The following is a 17,645-nucleotide window of genomic DNA, read 5'->3' as shown; positions in this document are numbered from 1 at the left end:
TTGGATGTCTGCGTTTATATGCAATAAAAATCAGGAAGTTCAGTCGCCGTTTCCTTTCAGCTAAACACTCCTCTCACCGAGCTTATCTTTCTAGTAAACTGTATTCTGCATGATACCCGAACATAACAGCTAACGATGAAATCGATAATTACATGTATTTTACAGAACAAAACATACGAAAAATTAGTTGTATACATGCGAAAATTAGTTGCATGGTAAGTCGTAGCATGAGACGTTATATGAGTAAGGCGTGTTTTCGTTGCCGGTGTAATAATTGTCAGAAGTCCATGCTTGGAATATCTCGGGGTCCACATGGGTGAGATTTCCTGCACAGTCCACGTTTAGCACGTGCACACCTTCTTTGAGGGGAAACCAAAACTTGCTGGGAGTTTTATAGTCGCCAAAGGTCAGCACTTCTCCGCTTTCTCGCTTCTTTGTTAAATATGGTTTCTTTTTGAGGAAATTGCGGTACCACGCATAGGAACAGTCGCAATGCAGCTTTTTAATATTCGCCATATCCTGCTCATTCATGCATTTCCATGACATCAGTGGGGCACAGTGATTATACCCTTCTATGAAAAGATCGACGTCGCGTTCCAACGTTAAGCTCTGCAAGTTTGCCAGATCGGTGAACGTATACGGTTCCACCTCCTGAATACTGGAGGCGGTGAAGTATATCATGCGAATATTGGGCATTCGGAAAAAGTCTCCCTTGTGTATCACGAGATTCCGGCCTTCCTGAAAACTCAGCGCGACCAAATTGGGCAGGATTCCCACTTCGAAGACTAGAGCTGTAATGTTGGGGGCGTAGCAGCGGATTATATCTATTTGGATCACCTGGATGACGATGAAATAAATTCGATAATGGATTGTTTTACGTTGTAAAATCAAAAACAACTAACATGTTAAAAATCTGATGAACATCTAATGTACTAAACAATACCTGATTGCGAATCGGTTCGAAGACGTCTTGGTGAACGGGGGTGAGATCTGACGGATCATAAGGCTCATACTCTCTATCTGCCAGTTGTACGGTTAAAGCACGCAGCGGACTGATGACACTGATATTCTTTGCAATATAAGCCACTGCGTCGCGTCGTGCAGTAGTATGACACTGCAGATCCACGTAGCTTGTGTCCGATTCGTTGACGTTTTCTACTTTCCAACGGTTGACATACCCGTGCCTGGTTTCCACGAGGCAGGTCTGGTAGGCAGGAATGTCGTCATTGGACCGCATCTGCTCATACAAGCGCGTTTCAGTTGCCGTCAAGTTGTCCTTTCTGAAGGAGGAAATACCCAAAGGAGCTGCGTCGGCTTTGGCTGTTGGGTTATGTGGCGGATGACAGTCCGTTTCTAGCTTAAGCGTCGTGTTCAGTGGCGTTCCGACGGAACCTTTGTGGAAAAGAATAACCGGTAGGGCAACCGTTTTATAATTACACATGCTATATTACTCGCATATCGGCTTGTCTGATTAATTATCATGATTTCATAACTAACTAACAAACTTTTACTACTCTTTAGCAGGGAACAGGGGTTACACTATATGTGCAAGAGGATTACCTCCAAGTTGCAGAATAATGAATGTAAATATTGCAGCAACAGTCTGCATGATTGCGATTGAAACTCAGTAAGTCAATTCATAATACAAAATATGGATTTGGAAAGAGAAAAACAGACTTGTTTAGCCAGCCTTGTTCGTTTTTATTGCCACAGTGCACTGATTTCAAGATATGCTTTTGTAAATGCAGTAATACTTTTGTGGAAACATCCTCCATATTACTGCATCAACACTTATACATATGGGTTCTTTCCGACTGTGATCGTTATCTTAAGCCCACGTTTGTTAGAAATATGTAAGTCAAACGTTAAATTGTTTTGCTTACTTCCGGTAACGATGCTATTTGCTATTCGCTGTTAGTATAAGAATTCACGTTGGTGATTGTTAATCATTGCGAATATTGCACCATTTAACCAAAAGTGTGACAATTTCGGCAAGAACCGTGCATTTTATTCGCGGTAGAGAGCAAAATGTTATTGGTACAAATTAGGAACTTAACTAATGGGTATCACCCCACGTAGAGTATACATAGTGGCAGCGATTGCTATCGCGCAAGATCGCTGGTGAGGATAAATGGTTCAAATAAACGGGTGACTCACTAGGTAGGTAGGTAGTAAGGGACGCACTATTCTTCAACTTGTTTGTCTAGCAAATAAGAAAACATAGGAAAACAGCAATGTCGATCATGTGAATACCACACAGTCCACAAAAACCTCATGTTCTAAAATCGAGGATTTGTCCTAGGGTAGGCAGTGGAACTTGCTACAAGGGTGGCCGTTTCATCAGTATTTATATAATTGTAGTTTCTTAAAACGTCAGAAAACATGACTAAAAATAAAAAGGTGATTATCACGGTTTTAAGTGGTACAGCACATGATTTTCTGCTCGCTAATCACATTGATGCTTAATGAGTGCTTGTTTCCGAAGCTACGAGGACCATTGGGTGCTGTGAACATACCCTGCACGATTAGGCTACGATGAACAGCCGGCTAAAGTTAAGCCGTTTGCATTCAGACTGTGATATCAGTGGCGTTGCGAGCTACGGCTGTTCATCGCAGCCTAATCGTGCAGGGTATGTTCACAGCACCCAATGGTCCTCGTATTGTTAAAAGTACTCATGTAAATTTTTAAGTGAGGAAAATAATAATCACATTCACATTTGTTTTTTAGTGGCTTATTAGCAAACCAACAACCAATTTAACGGTTTGTATATGTGCAGCAATAATAGAAGTACACATAACACGAGTGCCGAGCTCAAAGTAGGATTATTTTCAGTAATCTCGCAAAAAACCCGATTAATGCGACTCTTTCGCCTATCTTCCACAGCATAACAAACTGCGGAATGCATCCCGCCATTCCTTCGACGCCAGCGGGTACATTAACGGATTCAGCAATGCATCGAGGAAGAATATGACGCTCGTCGCCGCTAGCGCTTGAAGATTAAATGTATTATTCCACACCATTAACGAGTAAGTCACATTAATGGGTGTCCAGCAGAAGACTGCACCCAGTACCAACGCTGTCAAGATGGCGAAGTGGCGACGTGCATTGTACTGGCGAGGTTCATCCACATTCTGCCGTCGGCGTCGCATTGACCCGCCTGACGTTTCGTTCGACATATTGGTATCTCCTGTTGCCTTCGTCACAGAAACGGATTGTTCACCTGAAAAGCAGGAATTAACAAAATTTGTATGAGGTTTTCATAGATAGAAGTGACCTTTGGTCCACGATGCCGATGCTCCTGAATGCGGAAAGTTGGACCGACTGATTGGTGCAAGTTTTTTACTATCCTGTACGCGATTTCGAACTTTGTAATAAATAAACGGATAAACAGCCACGATTAGTATATTCGGTAATATATACAACACAATATTAGCAGCCGTTCCCCATGCAGGTAGTTGCGACACATCAAACGCGCAAAAATATGGGTTACGTGCTTTTCCAAATCGCATTTCATAGACGATCGTTCCTGGCAACGTCCAGGCTTGTACGAAAACAAATGCTCCGACGACAGCCCAACACGCAAACGCTCTATTATGACGCAGTCGGTAACTATTCGGATGCGTGACCGCCCACAGCCGATTTAAGCTGATTAGAATATGGATGTAAAAGGCGAATCCAATCAAAATCCATCCCAGATAGTTTGCTAGAGCGCAGTAGAATGTACCAAACGGATATGGAATTTGGAGGAAATTTGCGATATTATTCAGGGACAAAGTGCAAGACTGCAAAAGGTCAGCAACGGCTAGACTGATGACGTATACCCCGAAAGGCGTTCGCAGACTGGGAGTTTTGCAGTAAACGATAATGAGAGTGATATTAGCAATGACGCTGATGGCCGCTATCGGAACGCTTATCCAACCGGCCGGAATAGTGTTTGGCAACGGGAAATGGAATGGAATGACGCTTGCGTTGGCGGATTCATTCCGTGTACCACCAGTTGTGCTATTGATCATCTTCTATTCGGCAATAGCCAGGTTACTCAACAACAAGCTACGCTGGTACAATCTAATTAAAATGAGTTTTAGATTTAAAAAAGGCGCATTATCGGGAAAGTTCAAAGATGCTTTATAAAAAGCTGGTTCATATAAAGGTTAAGACTGCACTACAATAGCAAAACGGACGTTATAGGGAAACTTAGGCGTCGCGCCAACAAATTGCGTTGCGAAAAAATTATTCTGCGTCGATTTTTCGCACAGGGATTAAGTGCGGTTCGTGCTGCCTTTGATTTGAGAGCTTTGACTTCGGATATTCTTTATTAAAGGTCATAATTTAATGCGTTGCGGAGCTTAAAACATCCTTAATGGACTTCCTGTTTATACGGTTTCCTGTTATGGTTGCACTCGTCCTATTGTTCCGCTTGGCAGAAACATTGTAAGTGGCCTTGAGATCGGACACTGACAAATTAATAACATGGGAGCATGGAAAGCAGAGCAAGCTTGATTGCAGTGTGAGCAGGCTCATTGAATAGGTACCTAAGTTTAATCCATTCATTAATTTTCGAAATTATTGTTCACGTCCATGCCGAATAGCATAAAATTCAACTAAAAAAAAGGTCGGCAGTTTATAATCGTCAATAGACCTGCGATATGTGGATGCTCAAAATTTATATTTTGTTAAAAATTATATAGGTCATATAGCGTAATTTTGAACCACATACACGAGAAACTATTATTCGTTGTTGCGCAGCAGGTTTCTAAAGGCATTCCGCCACTCCTTTGATGCCAGCGGGTACATTAGCGGATTAAGCAGCTCAACCAGATGAAAAATGACGCTGGTCGCCGCTAATGCTTCCAGATTCACCACATTGTCCCATACCATTAACGAATACGTAACCGTAATAGGCGTCCAGCAGAAGAGAGCGCTTAGCGACAACGCTGTCAGTATAGCGAGATGACGATGTCCGTTGTACTGTCGTCGTCCACTGTACATGTTAGTTTGGAGATTTCAGATGTCCGTGCGGGACAGCAGTGTTGTTTACGTTATCACCCGAACGCGAAGGTTTACCTAAAAGAAGCGTCACTATTTAGAAAGCCGATAAAGCAAGGCTCAGTTGTCTTGGTGACCTTTCGATCCCGATGCTCGTGAATGCGTAGCGTATGTTCTAGGAATAGGCGCCACTTGCGTTGCATTCCGTAAGCCATTACGAACTTTGAAGCAAATCAACGGATATATCAAGGCGATCAAAATGTTTGGAACGATATATAATACAATATTGGCTGCGGTTCCCCAGGCGGGCAATTGCGACACATCAAACGCACAGATCATGGGATTACGTTCCTTTCCAAAGCGTGTTTCGTAAATAATGGTGCCCGGTAACGCCCACGCCTGCACGAAAATAAATGCGCCGAATACGGCACAACATGCAAATTTCTTACTGTGGTGCAAACGGTAACTGCTCGGATACATGACGGCCCATAGCCGACTGAGGCTGATGAGAATATGAATATAGAAAGCGAACCCAATTAAAACCCATCCCAAATAATTGGATAAAGCGCAGTAGTACAACCCAAATGGATAACGAATTTGCAGGAAGTTAGTAACGTTATTCAGGGAAAGAGTGCAGGAATTTAAAAGGTCAGCCGTAGATAAACTGATCACGTAGACGCTGAACGGTGTACGTAAGGTGGAAGTTTTGCGGTACACGGCGATTAGCGTTAAGTTTGCGACAATGCTAATGATCGCTATTGGAATGCACAAATACCCGGCTGGAATCGTATTCGGTGGATGAAAATGAAATAAATTCACGGTAAGATTGATAGACCGGTTGTATGAGCTACTCGTATTATGAAACATAGCAAAATGTCCAAAAACTTGCTTACTGATATAGCGAAAATATTTTACTATAACCCAGTTTAATCGAAATTCGTAATAAATCTGGACTATACTTACGAGTAACGGCTTCTGAATCTAGCTGTCTACCGGTACATGTTTTGAAAAGTGCGATGCGGAAGAGGGCGGATGTGCGATGAGCATTTACTTAGAAATCGTATCTCATATCGTGATGCCGTCTTGACATTCGTTTTCCCGCCGGGAATTTTTCCAGCTGCGCTAATCAATTATTCACATTAATATGCAGCACTGTTTAAAAGGTCACAGTGGGCAATTTGCTAGAGAACTCGAGCTGCAGAAGCTGGACTACATTTCACAGCTCCCCACTCTGAAGTTTCGTGGCTTTTTGCACATTTGTTAAGCCAGATTATTATCGGTAAACGATGCACCGCGTTGGTGGAATCTGTACTCCGGAGTAATGGGCGGAAAATACCAAGAACTTTCCAAGGGAAATTCCTGCATTATCAATACATACTTTGGTGGCAGCAAAAGGTCCATCGCTGTTGATAAATTATTATTCTGTGTGCCTTACAGTTAGTTCGATTTGATCGGTCAACGCTGCAACGGCTGCATATGCTGTATTAAAGTCTGTCATATTGTAATATTCATGACCCTGGATGTTATGCATATTGGTAACTCATTGACCTTGGAATACTGTATTACATTTTCCGCTTGATTTCAATATACTGTACGTAAAAACCATTGATCATGATGCAGCTTCGATCATCGTGGCCAGGAAATCTTCACTCACTTTAATAAACTCGAATATAATAAACTCGAACCAAAAGGGATTTATAACCCATTATTTCTGTCATTACACATTCCAGTTGAAAACATCGAAAACGTTCGAAAATTCGTTGGTAATAAAAAAAGAATGTTGTCAATGTTGTCAAAACATTTCAAATAAAGAAAAACTGCATACATTATTACAGTGACAGCGTTGGTATAGCTATCGGAAGATCGGGGAAACTCTGATTACGCATTATAGTCTTGATATCAAATATTTCGGATTTGAGCTCCATCAGATCATCCTTCAGTTCAGATATGTCCACTATTTCATATGCCAGCACCGCGAAGGATATCAGGAATGTTAAAGTCTGCAATAATAATTCTTGTAACAAGCACGTTAGATAAATGTTTTGCACAACATAATGATTTTCTTATTCCTTGTTAATGTAAAGCAGAAATCTGACTTACCGTGGCTATCAGTTTCTTATTCAGAATAAATAAATGTCCAATTCCATAATAAATTTCCCGATCGAACACCGTTGCAGCCGAAGCAAGCTCATTTCGGACCTATATACAACACAAAACGTTGTCAGTAGTTCCCACCGTGTGCGCCTTTGCCTCTTTTGTCCCGGTATTAATCGATTTACTCGTATACATATTTGTCACCTACTTCAGTCTGTTGAGCATCCGGATGTTCGGCTTTAATGATTTCCAGTGCAATCTTCATGTCATGACATTTTGCAGCGATGCACTTTCCCTAAATACACAATGGTTTACATGTCCCTCTAAATTAAAATTCTCCACAACGCAAAAACCGCAGTGGTAATAACCCTGCGTTGGCGACCGACAACCAACCTGCTCGTAAATGCAGGCCATGGGAATAAAGCACAGCGTGATATGCATGAGAAACATGAGGATGGCATAAACGCTGCCCCAGCGCACCACCACATGCGCCAGATGTTTCTCACTGTGCGAAAAGCCCGCCACCAGCGTACCGATGTTCCCGCAGACGGTCATGCAGTCGTTTTCATAAATAAGCAACAACACCCGGCTGAAGTGCTCATTAAAATAATCACAGAACAAAACATTACTGTGATAAACCGTTTTAGCTTGTTCCAGTTCCTTCACAGCGGACTGGAAAATTTTATGCACCGGCTCAATCATATTCTCATCCGGATCGCAAACATTACGCAACCGGTCGAGGGTGAGGCTAATTTGACGGTACACACGGTCGACGATCATGGACTGGATGAACGCCATGACAATTATCATGACAAACAGGATCTGTGATAAAATGTATGGCAGCAATCCAGATATCATCCAGAATATTGCCACGTGCCAGAACACCATTTCTAACTCCAGTGTACCGATGCTTTGGATCGTCAACCAGGAAAATCCATCCATACTCGATTTCGCCGATAACCATTTGGAGTATAACCACAAGTACGACATCAGTAAAAACGCGATAATTAATCCAATCACCATAAATTTCAAACGAATTAGTTTACTCAATGGATAACTGAAAGTGTCTAAAAAAATGCGAATATTTCGATGGAACACCGTTATTAGCTGTCGCCAAGCGTTTCTGTGGCACAATAAAACCGTTACAATAGCCGCACCGCGGCAGTTAATAAAAAACGCCGTGGCGATAATGGTGGCTTTGATAATGGGATTGGTGGTTGGGAAAAAAGATTTAACCCGCTGAAATTCCACCGCACACGTGTCCACAGACACCACGACGCCGACCCAGCCACACAAACAGATGACAACACCAATGACAGAGTAGCACAACTCCAATTTACCGGCGCGCTTGGTGACGCGACCCTCCAGATTCCAGGGTATGAAACCCAGCAGCTGCAGCGGCCATAAAGATGCACAGAAAATCCTCCTGAAATTCGAACGCACTGGCGCTCGGGTTGTGGTATTCATGTCTTCCACAAGCATTACACACTCACTGAATCGGACTTGTAAATCGGCAACCGTAAGCCAGCCACCATCAAGCACTACCGCTTCGTAATGGTCCTGTCACCATTTTGTGTACAGCACATAATTATTATCATTGCTATTATTATTATGCTAACAGTAAGGGATGTTGATCCAATAATACAATATTGTGGGAACAAGAGCTATCTGATTAGAATAATCCGTGATATCCATTCTGACAGCGACATAATCGTGGAGTATGAAAACATATGCATGTAGTTGCACAGTAAAGAGTAGCTTTAGCATGATGCAAAAAGATATAAATATACTGGCATTCGACAATCGGCAGTACTGTACGTGGGATGATGATTTGAAAACAAACAAACCCCCGTTGCTGTTCTAGTGATCAGTTTCGTTGCGCTGTAGATTATTTTTGCTCTCCAAGGAATGCCCACGACGATTTTCCCGAGCAATCATACGTTTCCAGTGGTACTTACTCGTGCCGTAGGGAACTGAATCCATTTTGAAGTGTCCAGGTTACTGTATGGGGGTCTCACTACGCTGTACGATCGTTATCGTTAGATACGCAGTTGCAAATAATTTGCTGGTCATGAGTATCGACAACATTCGCTGAGAGCTGTGGATCCATTACTTATATGTACATAGTATACACAGTAGATATCATTAAGCTTTTTATAAACAGCCGGTGATGCAGTAATAGTAACCAGTAACCACTAAGCGATTTTCAAGTACTGTACGGCTTCTACTGCAAATTGCAGTTAGGGATTTTCCGGTTGGCAAAATGCGTTGTGACAAGCCGTACAAATGAAGTTCGCATACAGGTTTTTTGGTTTTACACGTCTGATATTTTTTGCACGATTTTTTACGGTTTACTGATACGTCTTGTAAATGTTACTCACATGTAGAAGCATAGTAAAGCATACGGTATAGAATAATTAGATCACACCATCACCCACTGCATGTCCATAATACGTTTTTGAAAAACTGTATAAGTCAGATCTACAACGGCCACAACTTTAAATCCTAAATAAAAACAATGAACGCTTTCTGAATGGCTTAACAATCAAATACACAGTCTGTATATATGGCCCGCTTGGGACCGCGTGTTAGCTGCTATCAATTCCTTCATCAACTACGCTGTCCACACCCTTCAACCAAAATGTCTCCATTATACCCTTGCCCTGTAAAATAATTAGTTAGCATGATTAAGTTTCCAAAATCATATGCAATGCCTGTGCCTCTGCGGTACCTTCACAGGTATGTCACCTCTGGGTTCAATCGTAAATTTATGACTACTGCATTTTTGCAGGAAGCCTGTTGTGGCGGTAGACATCTGTATTCTTCCGGCTGCAAACAAAAATTATGGTGGAGTAAACAGAAAACAAATTACGTTATGGTGATCTCTTACGTTGACCCGTGCTTTCCATACGGGACGCGGTGTTAACGGTATCTCCAAACAAACAATACCGCGGCATCCGTGTTCCAACCACTCCGGCCATGCAAGGACCCGAATGCAGTCCTATGCGCAGCTGGATGGACTGCTGCGGTCGATGTGGTATACGGAAAGTGTTGGTGGAGTCACGGATGTTAAGAGCCAAGCGAGCGATTTGCTCCGCATGCCGGTTATGGTTTCTGTGAGGCAGGCCGCTAACTACCTAGAGACGCATAAACGTTAAAGCACAAATTTCCTAATGCGTTTGTAAGCGCATAAAAGCACAGTTCGTAGAACATACCATGTATGCATCGCCAACCGTTTCGACCTGAAAAAGTAAATCCTTCGTAATTACGAAGCGTGTTTGTAATCGCTTTAATGTGAATGTACGGATGTACCTTATATGCATCGTACTGGCTGATGAGCTTGTCGAACATCCCAAACAGGCTGTTTAAAAGTTCCACAACTTCCAATGGCGAGCTTTCGGCTGAAAGGTCAGTAAAGGAGACAATATCGCTGAAGTAGATCGTAACGCAGTCGTATGCTTCGGGTGGTACTTTTCCGTCATTTATTAATTGCGTGGAAACGCTCCTAAATTATGCAATTCATTAACAATCGACTGTATCGATCAACTGTATCTACATGTTGCAAAATGAGCCGTAACTAATTTTTGATGCATTGTTGCCTGGTGTAAACAGTTGTAAATCACCTTGGCAGTAGTTCATGTAGCAGTTCTTCCGTACGCTGTTTCTGGGCGATGAATTCCTTAGTTCGGACTTCGACAAGCTCTTCCAACTGATTAGCATAGCGTTCCAGCCGCATCATTAAATCATCGAACATGTTGCCTTTACTGCCCTTTCGAATGACTTTAAACTGATCAACCACCTGCTCGATGGTCGGTCGCTCCTTAGGATTTTCCTGCCAGCAATGCTCAATTATGGCACGAACACCGCAACTGCTTTTTAGTCCGTAAATTTCCGGTCGGTACGGAGCCATTCCACAGTGCTGCACTTGCTGGATAATGTCTGCAACGAACAACAAGAGTTACTACGAGCGAATAGAAACATGTGCTTGTGGTTAGAAACTTGCTTGGTCTAATCAGAGCAACACAAAAACTCATTACTGATTACACATACATGAGCAACAAGGTTCTTGCTCGTATGGTACGCCTTCGAGTGCCCAGGGCCGTGTTCGCGTTCCAATCTCCTTTAAAATAATCCCCAAAGCATAGATATCCGCCATTCTCCATTCCTGATACGAAAAATTGCGTTTTTCCTGTTCCCTCAAGATTTCTGGAGCGCACCACAACAATCGGCTGGGATTTGTCTCCTCATCACGCAGCGTTTTCAGCGTATGGTCACGAAGTTTCAAGCAAAACCGACTGTCAATCATACAGCGCCAACTGGTCAGCATTCCGTGGTACTCGAACGCCGACTTGTGAATAAACGTTAATCCCTAAAAATTCAAATAAAAACGGTTTTTACGCATGTAGAAGTTGATCGTTAATTGCATCCGTAACACACCTCCAACAAGTCAGCAATCAACGAGTACCGGAATGTCCATTCCAACTGAATATTGTCGTTTAAGAGCAAAGATGGCAATTCGCCGCGACTGCAGTATTCGGTGACAATGGCTTGAAACGGAGGATCAATACACAAGCCGATAATCCTCACTAAGTTTTCGTGACTTAAATCTCTTATCTGAAATTTATAGCAACATGCTGACTGAAATTTATAGCAACATTTATAGCAACATGCTGTCTTAGGTATGAGCCTACCAACGCAGTTGATATCTTACATTTCTTAAGGCGTGCCGCAGAGAAACCACGCAGATCTCTTTCCGGACGAACCGCACACAGACGGGCGTTCCATGGAGATTTCCATGCTGCACCGTTTTCAGGAAAGATAACTTTGCCTAAATGTGAAAAGCGTTTCAGCTTGACTGGAAAGAACTCGAAACTCTGGTAAGTACTTTTGGCTTGGTGCAAATGTTCGACCGGTCCATGTCCGTTGAGTCGCTGATCTTTTTCTCCCGGCGACATCGTTCCATTCGCTGCGGGAATGAGCATTTGGTCGGACCTTGAAAGGTCAGATCCTCGTATCTGATTTCCCACCATTTTTCGTTCATACGGATGGTATCGGCCAGCCGCTTTTTACTGCAACAGAAAGCTAATGTACGCAGAAAGTCGTGACCTTTGCGCATTATACCAGCAAGACAAACCTGGTTCGTTGGTAAACAATCAGGCATAACACCGCCATAGTAAACAGGATGCATAAACTGATAATAATTGCCACAACCCAGTCGCCTACAAAACAAGTATAAAATACTTTTATGCATACAGTGTGTGTTGAAATTAGCAGTAATCGACGTAGCAGCATCTATAAAAATTATTAATGATCTTTCCGTACTCAGACAATCTTCGTTCAAATATCCACAGCGTGGTTTGTTTGTTGCCGGAATCCATAGTATCTGATTAGTGACTCGCTGCAGCTCAGTATCCGCCGAAGAGTAGGCAAACATTACCTATTAACCAGATCGGTTTATTAAGTACACGTGAGACGCGCATTAGGAAGTATTTTTAGTACCCGAAATTTGTGGTCGTCTTCGTTGTACACCTTCAGTACATAGTCACCCACAACGTCACCGCATTCGTTCACCGTTGTATTACAGCCTTCGAAGTCCTCAAAATGAAACGTTCGGTTTTTTATGCGCTCCACGATTTTATCCCCGTTCACCTCCGGGCGTCCGTTAATAATTGACTCTTTGAATACTTGGCCAAAAATTCTGATAGCCAAGTAATAATGCAGCGAGCTCCATGATACAGATACCTGCTAAAATTACAAAAAGAAATATTATTGAACCTGGGGAAATTCTTTCCATGCGATGCAAGCGTATGCAAGGCCCACTAACCGCTTGATTACTCTGGCTGGTTTGCCCCGTTGAATAAGTACAGGCTTCGATCATCCCTTCCGGGCATTCACCATCACACAGCGATAAGGCGTACGTAGGATTGAAAAGCACATCGTTATCAAAATCGCGAAAGGAAACTACAAGCGTCCGCGTAAAGGCTTCATGTAGGAACTGCAAGGATGAATTTAAAATACTCCGATAAGCAACAGAAGACTATTTACGATTAAATTCAGTTATCTGAATATGGAATGAGGAGCCAAATATATATGGTTTGATACCTTTTCGTGCTCCTCGTGTGAGGAATGACCAAGCTTTTCTTTATCTGCACCTGTTAGCGGCGAACCAATGATTGGATCTTTCTGGTGACTAATATCCGGTATTAGGTATGTCTACAGCATAAATTGTGAACGGTATAAGATAAATGTGGTAATCACGAAAAGCTGCCAGTCTAAAAACTTACCCATTCATCCGAAATGAATCCTAAATTGCTTGCGACCATCTGCAGCATATGAAAATTACTAATCAGCTGAAAAATATTATGTACTGTATTTGCCAACTTACGAGGAAAATCTTCGTGGCTCTTGCGGATCCCGTAAACAAAACAACTGCAAAGAGACAATCAACGTTGAGCAACGATCGCCGAAGGAAAGAATATTATTACCCCTTGTATGTCGTTTAATGGCATCAAAAGTCGTCTTATATGACTCGGAGAGGTCGTCCAGTGTTCCCTCCGCCGGAACCAAATACTGCACGAAGCTGTACCGGGCCGTAAAAATGCCGTCCTCCTCGATTTTATGATCCTTGAAATAGTCTGAGATGCCTTGGCCGAAAATACTCCAGATGGGATCTTCATCGTCATAAATCAAAGCAAAATTAGACCAGGCGAACTCCTCGAAGATCTTCTGGACAAACTCCGCCATGCGGGTCATTGTCCACCCAGTGCGGATCAAAGTTGGGTAAACATCGTTGTCATCCAGTTTGGTCGATACGGCAGAACCTTCCAACCAGGCAATATTCCACTCTACAAAAAGCCGTAATTAAAAGTTCACTCTCGAATCTGAAAAATTACTGTAACAAATGAACACAAGTATAACGTTGTTGGTAGAATTATTACATCTAACAGATGTACAGAGTACATGTAATCTGCACATGTAATGCGCAGATGTACGCACATCATGATTTTTATGAGCAATATTTTGAAAGTCGCGGTTGTTTTTCGCTCTCTTCCAGAGCTTTGAAAGCTGGCGATTTTAAAAATATTTCATTATTTATTTGGCTTGCTTCGTAGTTCGTATACTGTATTTCGTGAAAACAGTTAGAAATTTCGCTTATCAATGACCATCAGTTTATGTAATCACGATAACCCAAATCCTAGAAGCGTTGCACCGTATTTATTAGCATATCGGAATTTCCCAAGAACTATTTACAAACATCAACAGCAATGTCATACCCCGTAACAGATGCCCCAGTTGTTGTGCCCCTGCACTACACCCCGGTCCGACCCAGGCGACAACATCCCTCCTTTCAAGTCTCTTCTTCATATAATTTGACGCCTTGAACGCCACCCGGTTTTCCATCTCCTTGCACGAACTAATCCCATTGTGATCCAGCATCTCCAGTTCCAAGCGCACCGGTCTGGTGCGGTTGATAAGGCCACCTCTGGTCGCCCACTGTTCTGAAATTTCTTTATTCACCTGCATAATCCCTAACTCTAGAAAACACTGTTGATTCTGCAGGTCAAAGTACATTTCGTTGGTGTGATTTGGGAAGATGGCGGCGATGAAGTATGTCCCGAAGGCATTCCAGTCGGGATGATAGCCCATGGTGCGGTCCCGCCGCATCGTGTTAATAATCTCCACCAGGCGGTCACCTGGACTGGTCTCATTTTTTACTACAATTTCTACAGATTCGCTGATGACACTAGTGATTAAAGCAGCACAGAGGAAGTTAGTGATTAAAGCAGCACAGAGGAAGTATGCCAAGGCCATTCCCAATCGAATGTCGATCAAAGTATCAAGTCTGGCTAAGTGGTTGTGCTATGGTGTAACTAACTGATGCAAACGGAAATAGAAATCAAACACAGAAGACACAACTGGCCAACAGGATGAGTGTTTCTTTGGTACGAGCTCGATATCAACCACTGCGGATGACAATGCATGGTCATATCGCAACATGGTTGGTTTGTATGTGTAGATAAGATTGTAATGAAAACGTGATTGTTCCTGATTGTCGAGCATTTGTAGTGACTAGCAAACAAAGTTCACCGAAGGCTCCATTACATTGTGCTGGCCTTAAACTGTCTAATTATACGCACAGCAGTTTTACCTTATCGGTGAAACCGAATGCGGGTACCGGCAAGAGCAACGACATAATTAATATAATATTCACTGAGGTTCGTCTTCCGTACGAGTATTTGCACGCTGTAAATCACCGTGGAGAAGCGCTTTCGCACCGCTCCGCATTTGCATTTTGTGCGTTGTTGCCCATTTTTACTTACATTTTATAAAGTCCTCATAGTGACTTGTTCATAGTGATTCAAATAACACAAATGACACGAGATGACAGCGGTACAGTAGATTTTATTAACGTTCCAACACCGCATGTACAAGAACCTACAGGTACAGTAATAATTGTTACGGCAGTGTTGCGCATATTGTACACTGTGTGTAATGCAAATGCCGGCGTTCAATATGCACTACATGGCGAAATTTCCAAAACATATGCTCCCACCAAAGCGATATCCCGCGTACCAAAAATGCGAGTAAAACATACCAACGGAAGTAACATCATCCTGTGGAAAACCCCTGTGCTGTTAATTAGCACAGTTACTGAAAAAATGTCTCGCTCCTTCATGCGAAGAACGACGCATGTCACAGTGTCAGATTGACAGGTGGCATTTGCGCACTGCTAATTTTCGAGCAGGATGCAGTCTCAGGAAATCCTTTTCCACAGGCTAAGGATAATGTGGTGAATGATGCTTTTACTTGACTTTGTCGCCGGGGTAAACAAATTACTCTTTCTTCCGCAACCCTTGGCTTGTGACTGCTACGAAGTACAGATACCGTGCATGAACTGTATTGCGCATTGCATAGGTATTAATTAGGTACCAAGTGAACATACCGCAGTTCTTTAGTTGCAAACCGAAGACCGATCATCGGGGATCCCGTTTAACAAAGGATATGGTAATACAGCTAGTAGCATTTTAATAAGTACTGTATATCTCGAACGTTGTTTGTAATGATCCGGGTTCCGAAACCCGAGGCGCCAGCTAGGAGTAAAGTGTGTGCATGTTGTTTCCGCTTGCTGTTTTTGTCCCAGTGGCCTCATTAAAACCTCTTGTTGCCTTTCTCATCAAAAGCTTCGCGCAATACGGATTTCCAACCCTGTTTGATCCATCGAAAATCATGGTACTTATTAGAAGGCAACCATCAGGAAATGCTTCCCGGATTTTCCACAGGCTCTCATTAGGGCTAGCGGATTTACGTTAAATGTATCTGTGTTATATCCCCGTAATTTACAAAGACATGGATATGTCTTTGTAAAATACGTTTCTTGAGCAAAGATTTGCCGTCCTGGCAATGGAAAAGTCATTTTACTTTGTGATTCCTTTCGAAGTGAGCACGGGAAAATGACGGCTAGCGCCAACAACACGTCAGTGCCATCGAATTCCAACATGATTACAATACGGTTTCTCCTTTCTGAACACTGGACATCCGCGCATACATTGACCTGCGCCCTTTCAGGCCTGGTTTGCATCACCAACTCTTTTCTCCTCCATATTTACCGCATCAAGCAAACCCTGCGGACGCCGTTTGGGGTATACATTATTGTCCTACTGCTTTCAAATATTGCGCAAGCAATTTCTTTAAGCTCGGTTCCCTTAATGCTCAAAGACGTCATGCCGTTCTCCTATGAATCTATCCTGTGCACTATTTACTTATATTTTCAGTTGGTGATCGCTGCAGCGCCTAGTGTCACTCATCTCCTGATCAGCCTGAACCGCGGCTGGGCAATCGCTTGGCCGGTACATTACAGGCGTCATCACTCGCACAAAATGGCCGTCTTAATTTGTGCTGCTGCGTTCTTCATGATTAACATTTGCGCGTTGCCGGGAATCACCCTGGATGGACTGTTTTATCGCTCGGATCGGCTGAACCAGCGGTGTGACCTGAGTTATTTCCCACCAATAACCACATGGATCAGCATTGTCACGACTATATTCTTTATTATTCCGGAATGCGTAATAATCGCGTCGTATCCGTTTTTTGTCATGCGACGACTGCGATATCGACGGAAAATTCAAGATTCCAATCAACCAATGGCTACGGCTTCCGGTGATATCTCCACGCAAGCCAAAAGCGGTGCGCGGTTGGTAGAGCGCGATAGAATGAAAACGACTTCCAAGTCGTTTCTTATGCTGACGCTTTTGACCTGGAGCGTGTTTCTCTTTTGGACACCAAATAATATGTTCTACTTGCTGATTCGTTATGTAAACGCCGAGTTAGTGTTCCGACTTGGTAATAATTTAAAGCTGGTGCAAACCATCTTTGATCCATTGTTATTCATGGTTGCGCTACCAGATCTGCGGCGTGCAACGGTAGATGTTTTCCGCAGCCTATGCAAATGAACTACTGTAGAAAAACCCAAAGCGTAACTGTGTTATGGTGATTTTTGTCCATAGATCAGTACTATGAACGAACTACTGTTGTGAACTATGAACGATGCGGTGTAGCATTGTTA

General features: G+C 42.8%; 3 protein-coding genes across 4 annotated transcripts; all 3 read right to left on the bottom strand.

The window, feature by feature from the left end:
• On the bottom strand, window positions 1-1,738 carry LOC129592653 (uncharacterized). Its single transcript, XM_055488739.1, has 3 exons — window positions 1,561-1,738; window positions 944-1,392; window positions 1-837 (listed from the first exon to the last, which is right to left on the bottom strand). The coding sequence occupies exons 1-3, from the start codon at window positions 1,607-1,609 to the stop codon at window positions 205-207; spliced, it is 1,131 nt and encodes a 376-aa protein (XP_055344714.1). The 5' UTR covers window positions 1,610-1,738; the 3' UTR covers window positions 1-204.
• Window positions 1,739-2,871: 1,133 nt separating this feature from the next.
• LOC129592626 (uncharacterized) lies at window positions 2,872-8,812 on the bottom strand. Its single transcript, XM_055488700.1, has 6 exons — window positions 7,475-8,812; window positions 7,290-7,376; window positions 7,088-7,186; window positions 6,963-6,987; window positions 5,680-5,748; window positions 2,872-3,221 (listed from the first exon to the last, which is right to left on the bottom strand). Exons 1-6 carry the CDS (start codon window positions 8,561-8,563, stop codon window positions 2,872-2,874), a joined length of 1,719 nt encoding a protein of 572 aa, XP_055344675.1. The 5' UTR covers window positions 8,564-8,812.
• Window positions 8,813-9,422: 610 nt separating this feature from the next.
• LOC129592591 (atrial natriuretic peptide receptor 2-like) lies at window positions 9,423-14,989 on the bottom strand. 2 transcript variants are annotated; one of them, XM_055488660.1, is made up of 19 exons: window positions 14,356-14,989; window positions 13,567-13,926; window positions 13,467-13,510; window positions 13,366-13,404; window positions 13,184-13,294; window positions 12,906-13,076; window positions 12,581-12,826; window positions 12,404-12,518; window positions 12,216-12,300; window positions 11,967-12,150; window positions 11,793-11,909; window positions 11,519-11,695; window positions 11,132-11,450; window positions 10,705-11,020; window positions 10,394-10,586; window positions 10,297-10,323; window positions 9,972-10,218; window positions 9,813-9,910; window positions 9,423-9,744 (listed from the first exon to the last, which is right to left on the bottom strand). In XM_055488660.1, the coding sequence occupies exons 1-19, from the start codon at window positions 14,891-14,893 to the stop codon at window positions 9,670-9,672; spliced, it is 3,462 nt and encodes a 1,153-aa protein (XP_055344635.1). In that variant the 5' UTR covers window positions 14,894-14,989; the 3' UTR covers window positions 9,423-9,669. The 2 variants fall into 2 exon arrangements, with proteins under 2 accessions (XP_055344635.1, XP_055344636.1); XM_055488661.1 differs by having other exon boundaries at window positions 12,581-12,823.
• Between the last annotated feature and the right edge of the window lie 2,656 nt (window positions 14,990-17,645).

The sequence above is a fragment of the Paramacrobiotus metropolitanus genome, unplaced genomic scaffold (genome assembly GCF_019649055.1).
Source record: "Paramacrobiotus metropolitanus isolate TYO unplaced genomic scaffold, Prichtersi_v1.0 Parri_scaffold0000054, whole genome shotgun sequence".
NCBI lineage: Eukaryota > Metazoa > Tardigrada > Eutardigrada > Parachela > Macrobiotidae > Paramacrobiotus > Paramacrobiotus metropolitanus.
This window is presented reverse-complemented; position numbering and strand designations above follow the sequence as displayed.